General features: G+C 65.9%; 1 protein-coding gene across 2 annotated transcripts in view; it reads right to left on the reverse strand.

Moving 5' to 3' along the window:
* The window catches only part of LOC140427801 (uncharacterized), a 120,002-nt gene that overhangs the window by 25,840 nt on the left and 68,120 nt on the right, over positions 1 to 26,042 (reverse strand). For both annotated transcript variants that reach the window (XM_072513471.1, XM_072513470.1), the window contains exon 3: positions 287 to 329. In XM_072513471.1, the coding sequence (XP_072369572.1) occupies positions 287 to 329 (43 nt within the window). The remainder of the gene's footprint in view (positions 1 to 286; positions 330 to 26,042) is intronic.

Genomic DNA, 26,042 nt, shown 5'->3' on the forward strand with positions numbered 1-26,042 from the left:
TCAAAGCTGTTTAACATTAGTTCCCCTGCCCTCCATTTCACCTACAACTTCCTCCACTCAAAATTTGTTCAACTATAATAGCTATGACAACTCACAATCTTCAGATTCACATTGATTATATCTCCTTCCTGTACATAAAGCTTCAAGCACTGATAAACCAATCTTTCCAAAGGTCACAAAAAATCTGACCTAAATAGTAATGCTGCCGCCAGATCAAATTTCAGAGGTACTAAAGGTTTTTTCCATGAGAGAAATAGAAAGTGAGGAAAATACTTCAAATGCCTACCTCTGAAGTGAAACATTTCCAGGAACATTTGGAGCAATTGGACCTACAATTAAATTGAAATGCGAGAGGTTACACAAAGTTACAGTACATTTCAAAACAGCCATCATAAACCATCTACTGTACACTTCGGGTCAGAAGATAGCACTCTTTATTAATGTCACAAGTAGGCTTACATTAATACTGCAATGAAGTTACTGTGAAAATCCCTTTTTCGCCACACTCCGGCGCCTGTTCGGGTACACAGAGGGAGAATTCAGAATGGCACATCTTTCGGGACTTGTAGGAAGAAACCGGAGAACCCGGAGGAAACCCACAAAGACACAGGGAGAATGTGCAGCCTCCGCACAGACAGTGTCCCAAGCTGGGAATCGAACTGGGGATCATGGTGCGGTGAAGCAACAGTGCTAACCACTGTGCTACCGTGCGGGCCACCCACTGTGCTACCGTGCCAACCCACTGTGCTACCGTGCGGGCCACTCACTGTGCTACCGTGCCAACCCACTGTGCTACCGTGCGGGCCATCCACTGTGCTACCGTGCGGGCCATCCACTGTGCTACCGTGCGGGCCACCCACTGTGCTACCGTGCGGGCCATCCACTGTGCTACCGTGCGGGCCATCCACTGTGCTACCGTGCGGGCCACCCACTGTGCTACCGTGCGGGCCACCCACTGTGCTACCGTGCGGGCCATCCACTGTGCTACCGTGCGGGCCATCCACTGTGCTGCCGTGCCAACCCACTGTGCAACCGTGCCAACCCACTGTGCTACCGTGCAGGCCATCCACTGTGCTACCGTGCGGGCCATCCACTGTGCTACCGTGCGGGCCATCAACTGTGCTACCGTGCGGGCCATCCACTGTGCTACCGTGCCAACCCACTGTGCTACCGTGCGGGCCATCCACTGTGCTACCGTGCCAACCCACTGTGCTACCGTGCGGGCCATCCACTGTGCTACCGTGCCAACCCACTGTGCTACCGTGCGGGCCATCCACTGTGCTACCGTGCGGGCCATCCACTGTGCTACCGTGCCAACCCACTGTGCTACTGTGCGGGCCATCCACTGTGCTACCGTGCCAACCCACTGTGCTACCGTGCGGGCAACCCGCTGTGCTACCGTGCGGGCCACCCACTGTGCTACCGTGCGGGCCATCCACTGTGCTACCGTGCCAACCCACTGTGCTACCGTGCGGGCAACCCGCTGTGCTACCGTGCGGGCCACCCACTGTGCTACCGTGCGGGCCATCCACTGTGCTACCGTGCCAACCCACTGTGCTACCGTGCGGGCAACCCGCTGTGCTACCGTGCGGGCCATCCACTGTGCTACCGTGCGGGCCACCCACTGTGCTACCGTGCGGGCCACCCACTGTGCTACCGTGCGGGCCATCCACTGTGCTACCGTGCCAACCCACTGTGCTACCGTGCGGGCCACTCACTGTGCTACCGTGCCAACCCACTGTGCTACCGTGCGGGCCGCCCCCTGTGCTACCGTGCCAACCCACTGTGCTACCGTGCGGGCCGCCCCCTGTGCTACCGTGCCAACCCACTGTGCTCCCGAGTGGGCCACCCACTGTGCTACCGTGCAGGCCATCCACTGTGCTACCGTGCGGGCCACCCACTGTGCTACCATGCCAACCCACTGTGCTACCGTGCGGGCCGCCCCCTGTGCTACCGTGCCAACCCACTGTGCTCCCGAGTGGGCCACCCACTGTGCTACCGTGCAGGCCATCCACTGTGCTACCGTGCGGGCCGCCCCCTGTGCTACCGTGCGGGCCACCCACTGTGCTACCGTGCGGGCCACCCACTGTGCTACCGTGCCAACCCACTGTGCTACCGTGCGGGCCATCCACTGAGCTACCGTGCGGGCCATCCACTGTGCTACCGTGCGGGCCATCCACTGTGCTACCGTGCCAACCCACTGTGCTACCGTGCGGGCCACTCACTGTGCTACCGTGCCAACCCACTGTGCTACCGTGCGGGCCACCCACTGTGCTACCGTGCAGGCCACCCACTGTGCTACCGTGCGGGCCGCCCCCTGTGCTACCGTGCCAACCCACTGTGCTCCCGAGTGGGCCACCCACTGTGCTACCGTGCAGGCCATCCACTGTGCTACCGTGCGGGCCGCCCCCTGTGCTACCGTGCGGGCCACCCACTGTGCTACCGTGCGGGCCACCCACTGTGCTACCGTGCCAACCCACTGTGCTACCGTGCGGGCCATCCACTGTGCTACCGTGCGGGCCATCCACTGTGCTACCGTGCGGGCCATCCACTGTGCTACCGTGCCAACCCACTGTGCTACCGTGCGGGCCATCCACTGTGCTACCGCGCCAACCCACTGTGCTACCGTGCGGGCCATCCACTGTGCTACCGTGCGGGCCATCCACTGTGCTACCGTGCCAACCCACTGTGCTACTGTGCGGGCCATCCACTGTGCTACCGTGCGGGCCACCCACTGTGCTACCGTGCGGGCCATCCACTGTGCTACCTTGCGGGCCACCCACTGTGCTACCGTGCGGGCCATCCACTGTGCTACCGTGCCAACCCACTGTGCTACTGTGCGGGCCATCCACTGTGCTACCGTGCGGGCCACCCACTGTGCTACCGTGCGGGCCATCCACTGTGCTACCGTGCGGGCCACCCACTGTGCTACCGTGCGGGCCATCCACTGTGCTACTGTACCAACCCACTGTGCTACCGTGCGGGCCATCCACTGTGCTACCTTGCGGGCCATCCACTGTGCTACCGTGCCAACCCACTGTGCTACTGTGCGGGCCATCCACTGTGCTACCGTGCGGGCCACCCACTGTGCTACCGTGCCAACCCACTGTGCTACTGTGCGGGCCATCCACTGTGCTACCGTGCGGGCCACCCACTGTGCTACCGTGCGGGCCATCCACTGTGCTACCGTGCGGGCCACCCACTGTGCTACCGTGCGGGCCATCCACTGTGCTACTGTACCAACCCACTGTGCTACCGTGCGGGCCATCCACTGTGCTACCGTGCGGGCCACCCACTGTGCTACCGTGCGGGCCATCCACTGTGCTGCCGTGCGGGCCACCCACTGTGCTGCCGTGCGGGCCATCCACTGTGCTACCGTGCGGGCCATCCACTGTGCTACCGTGCGGGCCATCCACTGTGCTACCGTGCGGGCCATCCACTGTGCTACCGTGCGGGCCATCCACTGTGCTACCGTGCGGGCCATCCACTGTGCTACCGTGCGGGCCACCCACTGTGCTACCGTGCGGGCCATCCACTGTGCTACCGTGCCAACCCACTGTGCTACCGTGCGGGCCACCCACTGTGCTACCATGCCAACCCACTGTGCTACCGTGCGGGCCACCCACTGTGCTACCGTGCCAACCCACTGTGCTACTGTGCGGGCCATCCACTGTGCTACCGTGCCAACCCATTGTGCTACCGTGCGGGCCATCCACTGTGCTACCGTGCCAACCCACTGTGCTACTGTGCGGGCCATCCACTGTGCTACCGTGCCAACCCACTGTGCTACCGTGCGGGCCATCCACTGTGCTACCGTGCGGGCCTCCCCCTGTGCTACCGTGCGGGCCACCCACTGTGCTACCGTGCGGGCCACCCACTGTGCTACCGTGCCAACCCACTGTGCTACCGTGCGGGCCATCCACTGAGCTACCGTGCGGGCCATCCACTGTGCTACCGTGCGGGCCATCCACTGTGCTACCGTGCCAACCCACTGTGCTACCGTGCGGGCCACTCACTGTGCTACCGTGCCAACCCACTGTGCTACCGTGCGGGCCACCCACTGTGCTACCATGCCAACCCACTGTGCTACCGTGCGGGCCACCCACTGTGCTACCGTGCGGGCCGCCCCCTGTGCTACCGTGCCAACCCACTGTGCTCCCGAGTGGGCCACCCACTGTGCTACCGTGCAGGCCATCCACTGTGCTACCGTGCGGGCCGCCCCCTGTGCTACCGTGCGGGCCACCCACTGTGCTACCGTGCGGGCCACCCACTGTGCTACCGTGCCAACCCACTGTGCTACCGTGCGGGCCATCCACTGTGCTACCGTGCGGGCCATCCACTGTGCTACCGTGCGGGCCATCCACTGTGCTACCGTGCGGGCCATCCACTGTGCTACCGTGCCAACCCACTGTGCTACCGTGCGGGCCATCCACTGTGCTACCGCGCCAACCCACTGTGCTACCGTGCGGGCCATCCACTGTGCTACCGTGCGGGCCATCCACTGTGCTACCGTGCCAACCCACTGTGCTACTGTGCGGGCCATCCACTGTGCTACCGTGCGGGCCACCCACTGTGCTACCGTGCGGGCCATCCACTGTGCTACCTTGCGGGCCACCCACTGTGCTACCGTGCGGGCCATCCACTGTGCTACCGTGCCAACCCACTGTGCTACTGTGCGGGCCATCCACTGTGCTACCGTGCGGGCCACCCACTGTGCTACCGTGCGGGCCATCCACTGTGCTACCGTGCGGGCCACCCACTGTGCTACCGTGCGGGCCATCCACTGTGCTACTGTACCAACCCACTGTGCTACCGTGCGGGCCATCCACTGTGCTACCTTGCGGGCCATCCACTGTGCTACCGTGCCAACCCACTGTGCTACTGTGCGGGCCATCCACTGTGCTACCGTGCGGGCCACCCACTGTGCTACCGTGCCAACCCACTGTGCTACTGTGCGGGCCATCCACTGTGCTACCGTGCGGGCCACCCACTGTGCTACCGTGCGGGCCATCCACTGTGCTACCGTGCGGGCCACCCACTGTGCTACCGTGCGGGCCATCCACTGTGCTACTGTACCAACCCACTGTGCTACCGTGCGGGCCATCCACTGTGCTACCGTGCGGGCCACCCACTGTGCTACCGTGCGGGCCATCCACTGTGCTACCGTGCGGGCCATCCACTGTGCTACCGTGCGGGCCACCCACTGTGCTACTGTGCGGGCCATCCACTGTGCTACCGTGCGGGCCACCCACTGTGCTACCGTGCGGGCCACCCACTGTGCTACCGTGCGGGCCATCCACTGTGCTACCGTGCGGGCCACCCACTGTGCTGCCGTGCGGGCCATCCACTGTGCTACCGTGCGGGCCATCCACTGTGCTACCGTGCGGGCCATCCACTGTGCTACCGTGCGGGCCATCCACTGTGCTACCGTGCGGGCCGCCCCCTGTGCTACCGTGCGGGCCACCCACTGTGCTACCGTGCGGGCCACCCACTGTGCTACCGTGCCAACCCACTGTGCTACCGTGCGGGCCATCCACTGAGCTACCGTGCGGGCCATCCACTGTGCTACCGTGCGGGCCATCCACTGTGCTACCGTGCCAACCCACTGTGCTACCGTGCGGGCCACTCACTGTGCTACCGTGCCAACCCACTGTGCTACCGTGCGGGCCACCCACTGTGCTACCATGCCAACCCACTGTGCTACCGTGCGGGCCACCCACTGTGCTACCGTGCGGGCCGCCCCCTGTGCTACCGTGCCAACCCACTGTGCTCCCGAGTGGGCCACCCACTGTGCTACCGTGCAGGCCATCCACTGTGCTACCGTGCGGGCCGCCCCCTGTGCTACCGTGCGGGCCACCCACTGTGCTACCGTGCGGGCCACCCACTGTGCTACCGTGCCAACCCACTGTGCTACCGTGCGGGCCATCCACTGTGCTACCGTGCGGGCCATCCACTGTGCTACCGTGCGGGCCATCCACTGTGCTACCGTGCCAACCCACTGTGCTACCGTGCGGGCCATCCACTGTGCTACCGCGCCAACCCACTGTGCTACCGTGCGGGCCATCCACTGTGCTACCGTGCGGGCCATCCACTGTGCTACCGTGCCAACCCACTCTGCTACTGTGCGGGCCATCCACTGTGCTACCGTGCGGGCCACCCACTGTGCTACCGTGCGGGCCACCCACTGTGCTACCGTGCGGGCCACCCACTGTGCTACCGTGCGGGCCATCCACTGTGCTACCGTGCCAACCCACTGTGCTACTGTGCGGGCCATCCACTGTGCTACCGTGCGGGCCACCCACTGTGCTACCGTGCGGGCCATCCACTGTGCTACCGTGCGGGCCACCCACTGTGCTACCGTGCGGGCCATCCACTGTGCTACTGTACCAACCCACTGTGCTACCGTGCGGGCCATCCACTGTGCTACCTTGCGGGCCATCCACTGTGCTACCGTGCCAACCCACTGTGCTACTGTGCGGGCCATCCACTGTGCTACCGTGCGGGCCACCCACTGTGCTACCGTGCCAACCCACTGTGCTACTGTGCGGGCCATCCACTGTGCTACCGTGCGGGCCACCCACTGTGCTACCGTGCGGGCCATCCACTGTGCTACCGTGCGGGCCACCCACTGTGCTACCGTGCGGGCCATCCACTGTGCTACTGTACCAACCCACTGTGCTACCGTGCGGGCCATCCACTGTGCTACCGTGCGGGCCACCCACTGTGCTACCGTGCGGGCCATCCACTGTGCTACCGTGCGGGCCACCCACTGTGCTGCCGTGCGGGCCATCCACTGTGCTACCGTGCGGGCCATCCACTGTGCTACCGTGCGGGCCATCCACTGTGCTACCGTGCGGGCCATCCACTGTGCTACCGTGCGGGCCATCCACTGTGCTACCGTGCGGGCCATCCACTGTGCTACCGTGCGGGCCACCCACTGTGCTACTGTGCGGGCCATCCACTGTGCTACCGTGCCAACCCATTGTGCTACCGTGCGGGCCATCCACTGTGCTACCGTGCCAACCCACTGTGCTACTGTGCGGGCCATCCACTGTGCTACCGTGCCAACCCACTGTGCTACCGTGCGGGCCATCCACTGTGCTACCGTGCGGGCCTCCCCCTGTGCTACCGTGCGGGCCACCCACTGTGCTACCGTGCGGGCCACCCACTGTGCTACCGTGCCAACCCACTGTGCTACCGTGCGGGCCATCCACTGAGCTACCGTGCGGGCCATCCACTGTGCTACCGTGCGGGCCATCCACTGTGCTACCGTGCCAACCCACTGTGCTACCGTGCGGGCCACTCACTGTGCTACCGTGCCAACCCACTGTGCTACCGTGCGGGCCACCCACTGTGCTACCATGCCAACCCACTGTGCTACCGTGCGGGCCACCCACTGTGCTACCGTGCGGGCCGCCCCCTGTGCTACCGTGCCAACCCACTGTGCTCCCGAGTGGGCCACCCACTGTGCTACCGTGCAGGCCATCCACTGTGCTACCGTGCGGGCCGCCCCCTGTGCTACCGTGCGGGCCACCCACTGTGCTACCGTGCGGGCCACCCACTGTGCTACCGTGCCAACCCACTGTGCTACCGTGCGGGCCATCCACTGTGCTACCGTGCGGGCCATCCACTGTGCTACCGTGCGGGCCATCCACTGTGCTACCGTGCCAACCCACTGTGCTACCGTGCGGGCCATCCACTGTGCTACCGCGCCAACCCACTGTGCTACCGTGCGGGCCATCCACTGTGCTACCGTGCGGGCCATCCACTGTGCTACCGTGCCAACCCACTGTGCTACTGTGCGGGCCATCCACTGTGCTACCGTGCGGGCCACCCACTGTGCTACCGTGCGGGCCATCCACTGTGCTACCTTGCGGGCCACCCACTGTGCTACCGTGCGGGCCATCCACTGTGCTACCGTGCCAACCCACTGTGCTACTGTGCGGGCCATCCACTGTGCTACCGTGCGGGCCACCCACTGTGCTACCGTGCGGGCCATCCACTGTGCTACCGTGCGGGCCACCCACTGTGCTACCGTGCGGGCCATCCACTGTGCTACTGTACCAACCCACTGTGCTACCGTGCGGGCCATCCACTGTGCTACCTTGCGGGCCATCCACTGTGCTACCGTGCCAACCCACTGTGCTACTGTGCGGGCCATCCACTGTGCTACCGTGCGGGCCACCCACTGTGCTACCGTGCCAACCCACTGTGCTACTGTGCGGGCCATCCACTGTGCTACCGTGCGGGCCACCCACTGTGCTACCGTGCGGGCCATCCACTGTGCTACCGTGCGGGCCACCCACTGTGCTACCGTGCGGGCCATCCACTGTGCTACTGTACCAACCCACTGTGCTACCGTGCGGGCCATCCACTGTGCTACCGTGCGGGCCACCCACTGTGCTACCGTGCGGGCCATCCACTGTGCTACCGTGCGGGCCACCCACTGTGCTGCCGTGCGGGCCATCCACTGTGCTACCGTGCGGGCCATCCACTGTGCTACCTTGCGGGCCACCCACTGTGCTACCGTGCGGGCCATCCACTGTGCTACCGTGCGGGCCACCCACTGTGCTACCGTGCGGGCCACCCACTGTGCTACCGTGCGGGCCATCCACTGTGCTACCGTGCCAACCCACTGTGCTACCGTGCGGGCCACTCACTGTGCTACCGTGCCAACCCACTGTGCTACCGTGCGGGCCACCCACTGTGCTACCATGCCAACCCACTGTGCTACCGTGCGGGCCGCCCCCTGTGCTACCGTGCCAACCCACTGTGCTCCCGAGTGGGCCACCCACTGTGCTACCGTGCAGGCCATCCACTGTGCTACCGTGCGGGCCGCCCCCTGTGCTACCGTGCGGGCCACCCACTGTGCTACCGTGCGGGCCACCCACTGTGCTACCGTGCCAACCCACTGTGCTACCGTGCGGGCCATCCACTGAGCTACCGTGCGGGCCATCCACTGTGCTACCGTGCGGGCCATCCACTGTGCTACCGTGCCAACCCACTGTGCTACCGTGCGGGCCACTCACTGTGCTACCGTGCCAACCCACTGTGCTACCGTGCGGGCCACCCACTGTGCTACCATGCCAACCCACTGTGCTACCGTGCGGGCCACCCACTGTGCTACCGTGCGGGCCGCCCCCTGTGCTACCGTGCCAACCCACTGTGCTCCCGAGTGGGCCACCCACTGTGCTACCGTGCAGGCCATCCACTGTGCTACCGTGCGGGCCGCCCCCTGTGCTACCGTGCGGGCCACCCACTGTGCTACCGTGCGGGCCACCCACTGTGCTACCGTGCCAACCCACTGTGCTACCGTGCGGGCCATCCACTGTGCTACCGTGCGGGCCATCCACTGTGCTACCGTGCGGGCCATCCACTGTGCTACCGTGCCAACCCACTGTGCTACCGTGCGGGCCATCCACTGTGCTACCGCGCCAACCCACTGTGCTACCGTGCGGGCCATCCACTGTGCTACCGTGCGGGCCATCCACTGTGCTACCGTGCCAACCCACTGTGCTACTGTGCGGGCCATCCACTGTGCTACCGTGCGGGCCACCCACTGTGCTACCGTGCGGGCCATCCACTGTGCTACCTTGCGGGCCACCCACTGTGCTACCGTGCGGGCCATCCACTGTGCTACCGTGCCAACCCACTGTGCTACTGTGCGGGCCATCCACTGTGCTACCGTGCGGGCCACCCACTGTGCTACCGTGCGGGCCATCCACTGTGCTACCGTGCGGGCCACCCACTGTGCTACCGTGCGGGCCATCCACTGTGCTACTGTACCAACCCACTGTGCTACCGTGCGGGCCATCCACTGTGCTACCTTGCGGGCCATCCACTGTGCTACCGTGCCAACCCACTGTGCTACTGTGCGGGCCATCCACTGTGCTACCGTGCGGGCCACCCACTGTGCTACCGTGCCAACCCACTGTGCTACTGTGCGGGCCATCCACTGTGCTACCGTGCGGGCCACCCACTGTGCTACCGTGCGGGCCATCCACTGTGCTACCGTGCGGGCCACCCACTGTGCTACCGTGCGGGCCATCCACTGTGCTACTGTACCAACCCACTGTGCTACCGTGCGGGCCATCCACTGTGCTACCGTGCGGGCCACCCACTGTGCTACCGTGCGGGCCATCCACTGTGCTACCGTGCGGGCCACCCACTGTGCTGCCGTGCGGGCCATCCACTGTGCTACCGTGCGGGCCATCCACTGTGCTACCGTGCGGGCCATCCACTGTGCTACCGTGCGGGCCATCCACTGTGCTACCGTGCGGGCCATCCACTGTGCTACCGTGCGGGCCATCCACTGTGCTACCGTGCGGGCCACCCACTGTGCTACCGTGCGGGCCATCCACTGTGCTACCGTGCCAACCCACTGTGCTACCGTGCCGGCCACCCACTGTGCTACCATGCCAACCCACTGTGCTACCGTGCGGGCCACCCACTGTGCTACCGTGCCAACCCACTGTGCTACTGTGCGGGCCATCCACTGTGCTACCGTGCCAACCCATTGTGCTACCGTGCGGGCCATCCACTGTGCTACCGTGCCAACCCACTGTGCTACTGTGCGGGCCATCCACTGTGCTACCGTGCCAACCCACTGTGCTACCGTGCGGGCCATCCACTGTGCTACCGTGCGGGCCTCCCCCTGTGCTACCGTGCGGGCCACCCACTGTGCTACCGTGCGGGCCACCCACTGTGCTACCGTGCCAACCCACTGTGCTACCGTGCGGGCCATCCACTGAGCTACCGTGCGGGCCATCCACTGTGCTACCGTGCGGGCCATCCACTGTGCTACCGTGCCAACCCACTGTGCTACCGTGCGGGCCACTCACTGTGCTACCGTGCCAACCCACTGTGCTACCGTGCGGGCCACCCACTGTGCTACCATGCCAACCCACTGTGCTACCGTGCGGGCCACCCACTGTGCTACCGTGCGGGCCGCCCCCTGTGCTACCGTGCCAACCCACTGTGCTCCCGAGTGGGCCACCCACTGTGCTACCGTGCAGGCCATCCACTGTGCTACCGTGCGGGCCGCCCCCTGTGCTACCGTGCGGGCCACCCACTGTGCTACCGTGCGGGCCACCCACTGTGCTACCGTGCCAACCCACTGTGCTACCGTGCGGGCCATCCACTGTGCTACCGTGCGGGCCATCCACTGTGCTACCGTGCGGGCCATCCACTGTGCTACCGTGCCAACCCACTGTGCTACCGTGCGGGCCATCCACTGTGCTACCGCGCCAACCCACTGTGCTACCGTGCGGGCCATCCACTGTGCTACCGTGCGGGCCATCCACTGTGCTACCGTGCCAACCCACTGTGCTACCGTGCGGGCCATCCACTGTGCTACTGTGCGGGCCATCCACTGTGCTACCGTGCGGGCCACCCACTGTGCTACCGTGCGGGCCATCCACTGTGCTACCTTGCGGGCCACCCACTGTGCTACCGTGCGGGCCATCCACTGTGCTACCGTGCCAACCCACTGTGCTACTGTGCGGGCCATCCACTGTGCTACCGTGCGGGCCACCCACTGTGCTACCGTGCGGGCCATCCACTGTGCTACCGTGCGGGCCACCCACTGTGCTACCGTGCGGGCCATCCACTGTGCTACTGTACCAACCCACTGTGCTACCGTGCGGGCCATCCACTGTGCTACCTTGCGGGCCATCCACTGTGCTACCGTGCCAACCCACTGTGCTACTGTGCGGGCCATCCACTGTGCTACCGTGCGGGCCACCCACTGTGCTACCGTGCCAACCCACTGTGCTACTGTGCGGGCCATCCACTGTGCTACCGTGCGGGCCACCCACTGTGCTACCGTGCGGGCCATCCACTGTGCTACCGTGCGGGCCACCCACTGTGCTACCGTGCGGGCCATCCACTGTGCTACTGTACCAACCCACTGTGCTACTGTGCGGGCCATCCACTGTGCTACCGTGCGGGCCACCCACTGTGCTACCGTGCGGGCCATCCACTGTGCTACCGTGCGGGCCACCCACTGTGCTGCCGTGCGGGCCATCCACTGTGCTACCGTGCGGGCCATCCACTGTGCTACCGTGCGGGCCATCCACTGTGCTACCGTGCGGGCCATCCACTGTGCTACCGTGCGGGCCGCCCCCTGTGCTACCGTGCGGGCCACCCACTGTGCTACCGTGCGGGCCACCCACTGTGCTACCGTGCCAACCCACTGTGCTACCGTGCGGGCCATCCACTGAGCTACCGTGCGGGCCATCCACTGTGCTACCGTGCGGGCCATCCACTGTGCTACCGTGCCAACCCACTGTGCTACCGTGCGGGCCACTCACTGTGCTACCGTGCCAACCCACTGTGCTACCGTGCGGGCCACCCACTGTGCTACCATGCCAACCCACTGTGCTACCGTGCGGGCCACCCACTGTGCTACCGTGCGGGCCGCCCCCTGTGCTACCGTGCCAACCCACTGTGCTCCCGAGTGGGCCACCCACTGTGCTACCGTGCAGGCCATCCACTGTGCTACCGTGCGGGCCGCCCCCTGTGCTACCGTGCGGGCCACCCACTGTGCTACCGTGCGGGCCACCCACTGTGCTACCGTGCCAACCCACTGTGCTACCGTGCGGGCCATCCACTGTGCTACCGTGCGGGCCATCCACTGTGCTACCGTGCCAACCCACTGTGCTACCGTGCGGGCCATCCACTGTGCTACCGCGCCAACCCACTGTGCTACCGTGCGGGCCATCCACTGTGCTACCGTGCGGGCCATCCACTGTGCTACCGTGCCAACCCACTGTGCTACTGTGCGGGCCATCCACTGTGCTACCGTGCGGGCCACCCACTGTGCTACCGTGCGGGCCATCCACTGTGCTACCTTGCGGGCCACCCACTGTGCTACCGTGCGGGCCATCCACTGTGCTACCGTGCCAACCCACTGTGCTACTGTGCGGGCCATCCACTGTGCTACCGTGCGGGCCACCCACTGTGCTACCGTGCGGGCCATCCACTGTGCTACCGTGCGGGCCACCCACTGTGCTACCGTGCGGGCCATCCACTGTGCTACTGTACCAACCCACTGTGCTACCGTGCGGGCCATCCACTGTGCTACCTTGCGGGCCATCCACTGTGCTACCGTGCCAACCCACTGTGCTACTGTGCGGGCCATCCACTGTGCTACCGTGCGGGCCACCCACTGTGCTACCGTGCCAACCCACTGTGCTACTGTGCGGGCCATCCACTGTGCTACCGTGCGGGCCACCCACTGTGCTACCGTGCGGGCCATCCACTGTGCTACCGTGCGGGCCACCCACTGTGCTACCGTGCGGGCCATCCACTGTGCTACTGTACCAACCCACTGTGCTACCGTGCGGGCCATCCACTGTGCTACCGTGCGGGCCACCCACTGTGCTACCGTGCGGGCCATCCACTGTGCTACCGTGCGGGCCACCCACTGTGCTGCCGTGCGGGCCATCCACTGTGCTACCGTGCGGGCCATCCACTGTGCTACCGTGCGGGCCATCCACTGTGCTACCGTGCGGGCCATCCACTGTGCTACCGTGCGGGCCATCCACTGTGCTACCGTGCGGGCCATCCACTGTGCTACCGTGCGGGCCACCCACTGTGCTACCGTGCGGGCCATCCACTGTGCTACCGTGCCAACCCACTGTGCTACCGTGCGGGCCACCCACTGTGCTACCATGCCAACCCACTGTGCTACCGTGCGGGCCACCCACTGTGCTACCGTGCCAACCCACTGTGCTACTGTGCGGGCCATCCACTGTGCTACCGTGCCAACCCATTGTGCTACCGTGCGGGCCATCCACTGTGCTACCGTGCCAACCCACTGTGCTACTGTGCGGGCCATCCACTGTGCTACCGTGCCAACCCACTGTGCTACCGTGCGGGCCATCCACTGTGCTACCGTGCGGGCCTCCCCCTGTGCTACCGTGCGGGCCACCCACTGTGCTACCGTGCGGGCCACCCACTGTGCTACCGTGCCAACCCACTGTGCTACCGTGCGGGCCATCCACTGAGCTACCGTGCGGGCCATCCACTGTGCTACCGTGCGGGCCATCCACTGTGCTACCGTGCCAACCCACTGTGCTACCGTGCGGGCCACTCACTGTGCTACCGTGCCAACCCACTGTGCTACCGTGCGGGCCACCCACTGTGCTACCATGCCAACCCACTGTGCTACCGTGCGGGCCACCCACTGTGCTACCGTGCGGGCCGCCCCCTGTGCTACCGTGCCAACCCACTGTGCTCCCGAGTGGGCCACCCACTGTGCTACCGTGCAGGCCATCCACTGTGCTACCGTGCGGGCCGCCCCCTGTGCTACCGTGCGGGCCACCCACTGTGCTACCGTGCGGGCCACCCACTGTGCTACCGTGCCAACCCACTGTGCTACCGTGCGGGCCATCCACTGTGCTACCGTGCGGGCCATCCACTGTGCTACCGTGCGGGCCATGCACTGTGCTACCGCGCCAACCCACTGTGCTACCGTGCGGGCCATCCACTGTGCTACCGTGCGGGCCATCCACTGTGCTACCGTGCCAACCCACTGTGCTACTGTGCGGGCCATCCACTGTGCTACCGTGCGGGCCACCCACTGTGCTACCGTGCGGGCCATCCACTGTGCTACCTTGCGGGCCACCCACTGTGCTACCGTGCGGGCCATCCACTGTGCTACCGTGCCAACCCACTGTGCTACTGTGCGGGCCATCCACTGTGCTACCGTGCGGGCCACCCACTGTGCTACCGTGCGGGCCATCCACTGTGCTACCGTGCGGGCCACCCACTGTGCTACCGTGCGGGCCATCCACTGTGCTACTGTACCAACCCACTGTGCTACCGTGCGGGCCATCCACTGTGCTACCTTGCGGGCCATCCACTGTGCTACCGTGCCAACCCACTGTGCTACTGTGCGGGCCATCCACTGTGCTACCGTGCGGGCCACCCACTGTGCTACCGTGCCAACCCACTGTGCTACTGTGCGGGCCATCCACTGTGCTACCGTGCGGGCCACCCACTGTGCTACCGTGCGGGCCATCCACTGTGCTACCGTGCGGGCCACCCACTGTGCTACCGTGCGGGCCATCCACTGTGCTACTGTACCAACCCACTGTGCTACCGTGCGGGCCATCCACTGTGCTACCGTGCGGGCCACCCACTGTGCTACCGTGCGGGCCATCCACTGTGCTACCGTGCGGGCCACCCACTGTGCTGCCGTGCGGGCCATCCACTGTGCTACCGTGCGGGCCATCCACTGTGCTACCGTGCGGGCCATCCACTGTGCTACCGTGCGGGCCATCCACTGTGCTACCGTGCGGGCCATCCACTGTGCTACCGTGCGGGCCATCCACTGTGCTACCGTGCGGGCCACCCACTGTGCTACCGTGCGGGCCATCCACTGTGCTACCGTGCCAACCCACTGTGCTACCGTGCGGGCCACCCACTGTGCTACCATGCCAACCCACTGTGCTACCGTGCGGGCCACCCACTGTGCTACCGTGCCAACCCACTGTGCTACTGTGCGGGCCATCCACTGTGCTACCGTGCCAACCCATTGTGCTACCGTGCGGGCCATCCACTGTGCTACCGTGCCAACCCACTGTGCTACTGTGCGGGCCATCCACTGTGCTACCGTGCCAACCCACTGTGCTACCGTGCGGGCCATCCACTGTGCTACCGTGCGGGCCTCCCCCTGTGCTACCGTGCCAACCCACTGTGCTCCCGAGTGGGCCACCCACTGTGCTACCGTGCGGGCCGCCCACTGTGCTACCGTGCGGGCCACCCACTGTGCTACCGTGCGGGCCTACCCACTGTGCTACCGTGCGGGCCACCCACTGTGCTACCGTGCAGGCCATCCACTGTGCTACCGTGCGGGCCGCCCCCTGTGCTACCGTGCGGGCCGTCCACTGTGCTACCGTGCGGGCCACCCACTGTGCTACCGTGCCAACCCACTGTGCTACCGTGCGGGCCACCCACTGTGCTACCGTGCCAACCCACTGTGCTACCGTGCGGGCCACCCACTGTGCTACCGTGCGGGCCATCCACTGTGCCAACCCACTGTGCTACCGTGCGGGCCATCCACTGTGCTACCGTGCGGGCCACCCACTGTGCTACCGTGCCAACCCACTGTGCTACCGTGCGGGCCACCCACTGTGCTACCGTGCGGGCCACCCACTGTGCTACCGTGCAGGCCATCCACTGTGCTACCGTACCAACCCACTGTGCTGCCGTGCGGGCCATCCACTGTGCTACCGTGCCAACCCACTGTGCTGCCGTGCGGGCCATCCACTGTGCTACCGTGCCAACCCACTGTGCTGCCGTGCGGGCCAACCCACTGTGCTACTGTACCAACCCACTGTGCTACCGTGCGGGCCATCCACTGTGCTACTGTGCAGGCCACCCACTGTGCTACTGTGCCAACCCACTGTGCTACCGTGCGGGCCACCCACTGTGCTACCGTGCAGGCCACCCACTGTGCTACCATGCCAACCCACTGTGCTACCGTGCGGGCCATCCACTGTGCTACCGTGCGGGCCACCCACTGTGCTACCGTGCGGGCCACCCACTGTGCTACCGTGCGGGCCATCCACTGTGCTACCGTGCGGGCCACCCACTGTGCTACCGTGCCAACCCACTGTGCTACCGTGCGGGCCATCCACTGTGCTACCGTGCGGGCCACCCACTGTGCTACCGTGCGGGCCATCCACTGTGCTACCGTGCGGGCCATCCACTGTGCTACCGTGCGGGCCACCCACTGTGCTACCGTGCGGGCCATCCACTGTGCTACCGTGCGGGCCATCCACTGTGCTACCGTGCGGGCCAACCCACTGTGCTACCGTGCGGGCCACCCACTGTGCTACCGTGCGGGCCATCCACTGTGCTACCGTGCGGGCCACCCACTGTGCTACCGTGCGGGCCATCCACTGTGCTACCGTGCGGGCCACCCACTGTGCTACCGTGCGGGCCATCCACTGTGCTACCGTGCGGGCCACCCACTGTGCTACCATGCCAACCCACTGTGCTACCGTGCGGGCCATCCACTGTGCTACCGTGCGGGCCACCCACTGTGCTACCGTGCCAACCCACTGTGCTACCGTGCAGGCCACCCACTGTGCTACCGTGCGGGCCACCCACTGTGCTACCGTGCCAACCCACTGTGCTACCGTGCGGGCCATCCACTGTGCTACCGTGCGGGCCATCCACTGTGCTACCGTGCGGGCCATCCACTGTGCTACCGTGCCAACCCACTGTGCTACCGTGCGGGCCATCCACTGTGCTACCGTGCGGGCCACCCACTGTGCTACTGTGCCAACCCACTCTGCTACCGTGCTAACCCACTGTGCTACCGTGCGGGCCAACCCCCTGTGCTACCGTGCCAACCCACTGTGCTCCCGAGTGGGCCACCCACTGTGCTACCGTGCGGGCCATCCACTGTGCTACCGTGCCAACCCACTGTGCTACCGTGCGGGCCATCCACTGTGCTACCGTGCGGGCCGCCCCCTGTGCTACCGTGCGGGCCACCCACTGTGCTACCGTGCGGGCCACCCACTGTGCTACCGTGCCAACCCACTGTGCTACCGTGCGGGCCATCCACTGTGCTACCGTGCGGGCCATCCACTGTGCTACCGTGCGGGCCATCCACTGTGCTACCGTGCCAACCCACTGTGCTACCGTGCGGGCCATCCACTGTGCTACCGCGCCAACCCACTGTGCTACCGTGCGGGCCATCCACTGTGCTACCGTGCGGGCCATCCACTGTGCTACCGTGCCAACCCACTGTGCTACCGTGCGGGCCATCCACTGTGCTACTGTGCGGGCCATCCACTGTGCTACCGTGCGGGCCACCCACTGTGCTACCGTGCGGGCCATCCACTGTGCTACCTTGCGGGCCACCCACTGTGCTACCGTGCGGGCCATCCACTGTGCTACCGTGCCAACCCACTGTGCTACTGTGCGGGCCATCCACTGTGCTACCGTGCGGGCCACCCACTGTGCTACCGTGCGGGCCATCCACTGTGCTACCGTGCGGGCCACCCACTGTGCTACCGTGCGGGCCATCCACTGTGCTACTGTACCAACCCACTGTGCTACCGTGCGGGCCATCCACTGTGCTACCTTGCGGGCCATCCACTGTGCTACCGTGCCAACCCACTGTGCTACTGTGCGGGCCATCCACTGTGCTACCGTGCGGGCCACCCACTGTGCTACCGTGCCAACCCACTGTGCTACTGTGCGGGCCATCCACTGTGCTACCGTGCGGGCCACCCACTGTGCTACCGTGCGGGCCATCCACTGTGCTACCGTGCGGGCCACCCACTGTGCTACCGTGCGGGCCATCCACTGTGCTACTGTACCAACCCACTGTGCTACTGTGCGGGCCATCCACTGTGCTACCGTGCGGGCCACCCACTGTGCTACCGTGCGGGCCATCCACTGTGCTACCGTGCGGGCCACCCACTGTGCTGCCGTGCGGGCCATCCACTGTGCTACCGTGCGGGCCATCCACTGTGCTACCGTGCGGGCCATCCACTGTGCTACCGTGCGGGCCATCCACTGTGCTACCGTGCGGGCCGCCCCCTGTGCTACCGTGCGGGCCACCCACTGTGCTACCGTGCGGGCCACCCACTGTGCTACCGTGCCAACCCACTGTGCTACCGTGCGGGCCATCCACTGAGCTACCGTGCGGGCCATCCACTGTGCTACCGTGCGGGCCATCCACTGTGCTACCGTGCCAACCCACTGTGCTACCGTGCGGGCCACTCACTGTGCTACCGTGCCAACCCACTGTGCTACCGTGCGGGCCACCCACTGTGCTACCATGCCAACCCACTGTGCTACCGTGCGGGCCACCCACTGTGCTACCGTGCGGGCCGCCCCCTGTGCTACCGTGCCAACCCACTGTGCTCCCGAGTGGGCCACCCACTGTGCTACCGTGCAGGCCATCCACTGTGCTACCGTGCGGGCCGCCCCCTGTGCTACCGTGCGGGCCACCCACTGTGCTACCGTGCGGGCCACCCACTGTGCTACCGTGCCAACCCACTGTGCTACCGTGCGGGCCATCCACTGTGCTACCGTGCGGGCCATCCACTGTGCTACCGTGCCAACCCACTGTGCTACCGTGCGGGCCATCCACTGTGCTACCGCGCCAACCCACTGTGCTACCGTGCGGGCCATCCACTGTGCTACCGTGCGGGCCATCCACTGTGCTACCGTGCCAACCCACTGTGCTACTGTGCGGGCCATCCACTGTGCTACCGTGCGGGCCACCCACTGTGCTACCGTGCGGGCCATCCACTGTGCTACCTTGCGGGCCACCCACTGTGCTACCGTGCGGGCCATCCACTGTGCTACCGTGCCAACCCACTGTGCTACTGTGCGGGCCATCCACTGTGCTACCGTGCGGGCCACCCACTGTGCTACCGTGCGGGCCATCCACTGTGCTACCGTGCGGGCCACCCACTGTGCTACCGTGCGGGCCATCCACTGTGCTACTGTACCAACCCACTGTGCTACCGTGCGGGCCATCCACTGTGCTACCTTGCGGGCCATCCACTGTGCTACCGTGCCAACCCACTGTGCTACTGTGCGGGCCATCCACTGTGCTACCGTGCGGGCCACCCACTGTGCTACCGTGCCAACCCACTGTGCTACTGTGCGGGCCATCCACTGTGCTACCGTGCGGGCCACCCACTGTGCTACCGTGCGGGCCATCCACTGTGCTACCGTGCGGGCCACCCACTGTGCTACCGTGCGGGCCATCCACTGTGCTACTGTACCAACCCACTGTGCTACCGTGCGGGCCATCCACTGTGCTACCGTGCGGGCCACCCACTGTGCTACCGTGCGGGCCATCCACTGTGCTACCGTGCGGGCCACCCACTGTGCTGCCGTGCGGGCCATCCACTGTGCTACCGTGCGGGCCATCCACTGTGCTACCGTGCGGGCCATCCACTGTGCTACCGTGCGGGCCATCCACTGTGCTACCGTGCGGGCCATCCACTGTGCTACCGTGCGGGCCATCCACTGTGCTACCGTGCGGGCCACCCACTGTGCTACCGTGCGGGCCATCCACTGTGCTACCGTGCCAACCCACTGTGCTACCGTGCGGGCCACCCACTGTGCTACCATGCCAACCCACTGTGCTACCGTGCGGGCCACCCACTGTGCTACCGTGCCAACCCACTGTGCTACTGTGCGGGCCATCCACTGTGCTACCGTGCCAACCCATTGTGCTACCGTGCGGGCCATCCACTGTGCTACCGTGCCAACCCACTGTGCTACTGTGCGGGCCATCCACTGTGCTACCGTGCCAACCCACTGTGCTACCGTGCGGGCCATCCACTGTGCTACCGTGCGGGCCTCCCCCTGTGCTACCGTGCGGGCCACCCACTGTGCTACCGTGCGGGCCACCCACTGTGCTACCGTGCCAACCCACTGTGCTACCGTGCGGGCCATCCACTGAGCTACCGTGCGGGCCATCCACTGTGCTACCGTGCGGGCCATCCACTGTGCTACCGTGCCAACCCACTGTGCTACCGTGCGGGCCACTCACTGTGCTACCGTGCCAACCCACTGTGCTACCGTGCGGGCCACCCACTGTGCTACCATGCCAACCCACTGTGCTACCGTGCGGGCCACCCACTGTGCTACCGTGCGGGCCGCCCCCTGTGCTACCGTGCCAACCCACTGTGCTCCCGAGTGGGCCACCCACTGTGCTACCGTGCAGGCCATCCACTGTGCTACCGTGCGGGCCGCCCCCTGTGCTACCGTGCGGGCCACCCACTGTGCTACCGTGCGGGCCACCCACTGTGCTACCGTGCCAACCCACTGTGCTACCGTGCGGGCCATCCACTGTGCTACCGTGCGGGCCATCCACTGTGCTACCGTGCGGGCCATGCACTGTGCTACCGCGCCAACCCACTGTGCTACCGTGCGGGCCATCCACTGTGCTACCGTGCGGGCCATCCACTGTGCTACCGTGCCAACCCACTGTGCTACTGTGCGGGCCATCCACTGTGCTACCGTGCGGGCCACCCACTGTGCTACCGTGCGGGCCATCCACTGTGCTACCTTGCGGGCCACCCACTGTGCTACCGTGCGGGCCATCCACTGTGCTACCGTGCCAACCCACTGTGCTACTGTGCGGGCCATCCACTGTGCTACCGTGCGGGCCACCCACTGTGCTACCGTGCGGGCCATCCACTGTGCTACCGTGCGGGCCACCCACTGTGCTACCGTGCGGGCCATCCACTGTGCTACTGTACCAACCCACTGTGCTACCGTGCGGGCCATCCACTGTGCTACCTTGCGGGCCATCCACTGTGCTACCGTGCCAACCCACTGTGCTACTGTGCGGGCCATCCACTGTGCTACCGTGCGGGCCACCCACTGTGCTACCGTGCCAACCCACTGTGCTACTGTGCGGGCCATCCACTGTGCTACCGTGCGGGCCACCCACTGTGCTACCGTGCGGGCCATCCACTGTGCTACCGTGCGGGCCACCCACTGTGCTACCGTGCGGGCCATCCACTGTGCTACTGTACCAACCCACTGTGCTACCGTGCGGGCCATCCACTGTGCTACCGTGCGGGCCACCCACTGTGCTACCGTGCGGGCCATCCACTGTGCTACCGTGCGGGCCACCCACTGTGCTGCCGTGCGGGCCATCCACTGTGCTACCGTGCGGGCCATCCACTGTGCTACCGTGCGGGCCATCCACTGTGCTACCGTGCGGGCCATCCACTGTGCTACCGTGCGGGCCATCCACTGTGCTACCGTGCGGGCCATCCACTGTGCTACCGTGCGGGCCACCCACTGTGCTACCGTGCGGGCCATCCACTGTGCTACCGTGCCAACCCACTGTGCTACCGTGCGGGCCACCCACTGTGCTACCATGCCAACCCACTGTGCTACCGTGCGGGCCACCCACTGTGCTACCGTGCCAACCCACTGTGCTACTGTGCGGGCCATCCACTGTGCTACCGTGCCAACCCATTGTGCTACCGTGCGGGCCATCCACTGTGCTACCGTGCCAACCCACTGTGCTACTGTGCGGGCCATCCACTGTGCTACCGTGCCAACCCACTGTGCTACCGTGCGGGCCATCCACTGTGCTACCGTGCGGGCCTCCCCCTGTGCTACCGTGCCAACCCACTGTGCTCCCGAGTGGGCCACCCACTGTGCTACCGTGCGGGCCGCCCACTGTGCTACCGTGCGGGCCGCCCACTGTGCTACCGTGCGGGCCTACCCACTGTGCTACCGTGCGGGCCACCCACTGTGCTACCGTGCAGGCCATCCACTGTGCTACCGTGCGGGCCGCCCCCTGTGCTACCGTGCGGGCCGTCCACTGTGCTACCGTGCGGGCCACCCACTGTGCTACCGTGCCAACCCACTGTGCTACCGTGCGGGCCACCCACTGTGCTACCGTGCCAACCCACTGTGCTACCGTGCGGGCCACCCACTGTGCTACCGTGCGGGCCATCCACTGTGCCAACCCACTGTGCTACCGTGCGGGCCATCCACTGTGCTACCGTGCGGGCCACCCACTGTGCTACCGTGCCAACCCACTGTGCTACCGTGCGGGCCACCCACTGTGCTACCGTGCGGGCCACCCACTGTGCTACCGTGCAGGCCATCCACTGTGCTACCGTACCAACCCACTGTGCTGCCGTGCGGGCCATCCACTGTGCTACCGTGCCAACCCACTGTGCTGCCGTGCGGGCCATCCACTGTGCTACCGTGCGGGCCACCCACTGTGCTACTGTACCAACCCACTGTGCTACCGTGCGGGCCACCCACTGTGCTACCGTGCGGGCCACCCACTGTGCTACTGTGCCAACCCACTGTGCTACCGTGCGGGCCATCCACTGTGCTACTGTGCAGGCCACCCACTGTGCTACTGTGCCAACCCACTGTGCTACCGTGCGGGCCACCCACTGTGCTACCGTGCAGGCCACCCACTGTGCTACCATGCCAACCCACTGTGCTACCGTGCGGGCCATCCACTGTGCTACCGTGCGGGCCACCCACTGTGCTACCGTGCGGGCCATCCACTGTGCTACCGTGCGGGCCACCCACTGTGCTACCGTGCGGGCCATCCACTGTGCTACCGTGCGGGCCACCCACTGTGCTACCGTGCAGGCCACCCACTGTGCTACCATGCCAACCCACTGTGCTACCGTGCGGGCCATCCACTGTGCTACCGTGCGGGCCACCCACTGTGCTACCGTGCGGGCCATCCACTGTGCTACCGTGCGGGCCACCCACTGTGCTACCGTGCGGGCCATCCACTGTGCTACCGTGCGGGCCACCCACTGTGCTACCGTGCGGGCCATCCACTGTGCTACCGTGCGGGCCATCCACTGTGCTACCGTGCAGGCCACCCACTGTGCTACCGTGCGGGCCAACCCACTGTGCTACCGTGCAGGCCACCCACTGTGCTACCGTGCGGGCCAACCCACTGTGCTACCGTGCAGGCCACCCACTGTGCTACTGTGCCAACCCACTGTGCTACCGTGCGGGCCATCCACTGTGCTACCGTGCAGGCCACCCACTGTGCTACCATGCCAACCCACTGTGCTACCGTGCGGGCCAACCCACTGTGCTACCGTGCAGGCCACCCACTGTGCTACCGTGCCAACCCACTGTGCTACCGTGCGGGCCACCCACTGTGCTACCGTGCAGGCCACCCACTGTGCTACCGTGCGGGCCATCCACTGTGCTACCGTGCGGGCCACCCACTGTGCTACCGTGCGGGCCATCCACTGTGCTACCGTGCGGGCCACCCACTGTGCTACCGTGCGGGCCATCCACTGTGCTACCGTGCGGGCCACCCACTGTGCTACCATGCCAACCCACTGTGCTACCGTGCGGGCCATCCACTGTGCTACCGTGCGGGCCACCCACTGTGCTACCGTGCGGGCCACCCACTGTGCTACCGTGCGGGCCACCCACTGTGCTACCGTGCAGGCCACCCACTGTGCTACCGTGCGGGCCACCCACTGTGCTACCGTGCCAACCCACTGTGCTACCGTGCGGGCCATCCACTGTGCTACCGTGCGGGCCATCCACTGTGCTACCGTGCGGGCCATCCACTGTGCTACCGTGCCAACCCACTGTGCTACCGTGCGGGCCATCCACTGTGCTACCGTGCCAACCCACTGTGCTACCGTGCGGGCCATCCACTGTGCTACCGTGCGGGCCACCCACTGTGCTACCGTGCGGGCCATCCACTGTGCTACCGTGCGGGCCACCCACTGTGCTACCGTGCGGGCCATCCACTGTGCTACCGTGCGGGCCATCCACTGTGCTACCGTGCGGGCCATTCACTGTGCTACCGTGCGGGCCAACCCACTGTGCTACCGTGCAGGCCACCCACTGTGCTACTGTGCCAACCCACTGTGCTACCGTGCGGGCCAACCCACTGTGCTACCGTGCAGGCCACCCACTGTGCTACTGTGCCAACCCACTGTGCTACCGTGCGGGCCATCCACTGTGCTACCGTGCAGGCCACCCACTGTGCTACCATGCCAACCCACTGTGCTACCGTGCGGGCCAACCCACTGTGCTACCGTGCAGGCCACCCACTGTGCTACCGTGCCAACCCACTGTGCTACCGTGCGGGCCACCCACTGTGCTACCGTGCAGGCCACCCACTGTGCTACCGTGCGGGCCATCCACTGTGCTACCGTGCGGGCCACCCACTGTGCTACCGTGCGGGCCATCCACTGTGCTACCGTGCGGGCCACCCACTGTGCTACCGTGCGGGCCATCCACTGTGCTACCGTGCGGGCCACCCACTGTGCTACCATGCCAACCCACTGTGCTACCGTGCGGGCCATCCACTGTGCTACCGTGCGGGCCACCCACTGTGCTACCGTGCGGGCCACCCACTGTGCTACCGTGCAGGCCACCCACTGTGCTACCGTGCGGGCCACCCACTGTGCTACCGTGCCAACCCACTGTGCTACCGTGCGGGCCATCCACTGTGCTACCGTGCGGGCCATCCACTGTGCTACCGTGCGGGCCACCCACTGTGCTACTGTGCCAACCCACTCTGCTACCGTGCTAACCCACTGTGCTACCGTGCGGGCCAACCCACTGTGCTACCGTGCGGGCCACCCACTGTGCTACCATGCCAACCCACTGTGCTACCGTGCGGGCCATCCACTGTGCTACCGTGCGGGCCACCCACTGTGCTACCGTGCGGGCCACCCACTGTGCTACTGTGCCAACCCACTGTGCTACCGTGCTAACCCACTGTGCTACCGTGCGGGCCAACCCACTGTGCTACCGTGCCTACCCACTGTGCTACCGTGCGGGCCACCCACTGTGCTACCGTGCGGGCCGCCCCCTGTGCTACCATGCCAACCCACTGTGCTACCGTGCAGGCCACCCACTGTGCTACCGTGCAGGCCATCCACTGTGCTACTGTGCCAACCCACTGTGCTACCGTGCGGGCCACCCACTGTGCTACTGTGCCAACCCACTGTGCTACCGTGCGGGCCAACCCACTGTGCTACCGTGCGGGCCATCCACTGTGCTACCGTGCGGGCCACCCACTGTGCTACTGTGCCAACCCACTGTGCTACCGTGCGGGCCACCCACTGTGCTACCGTGCGGGCCACCCACTGTGCTACTGTGCGGGCCAACCCACTGTGCTACCGTGCGGGCCATCCACTGTGCTACCGTGCGGGCCAACCCACTGTGCTACCGTGCGGGCCATCCACTGTGCTACCGTGCGGGCCACCCACTGTGCTACTGTGCCAACCCACTGTGCTACCGTGCGGGCCACCCACTGTGCTACTGTGCTAACCCACTGTGCTACCGTGCGGGCCAACCCACTGTGCTACCGTGCGGGCCATCCACTGTGCTACCGTGCGGGCCACCCACTGTGCTACTGTGCCAACCCACTGTGCTACCGTGCGGGCCACTCACTGTGCTACTGTGCCAACCCACTGTGCTACCGTGCGGGCCATCCACTGTGCTACCGTGCGGGCCACCCACTGTGCTACTGTGCCTACCCACTGTGCTACCGTGCGGGCCACCCACTGTGC

Source organism: Scyliorhinus torazame, chromosome 8 (genome assembly GCF_047496885.1).
Source record: "Scyliorhinus torazame isolate Kashiwa2021f chromosome 8, sScyTor2.1, whole genome shotgun sequence".
Classification (NCBI taxonomy): domain Eukaryota; kingdom Metazoa; phylum Chordata; class Chondrichthyes; order Carcharhiniformes; family Scyliorhinidae; genus Scyliorhinus; species Scyliorhinus torazame.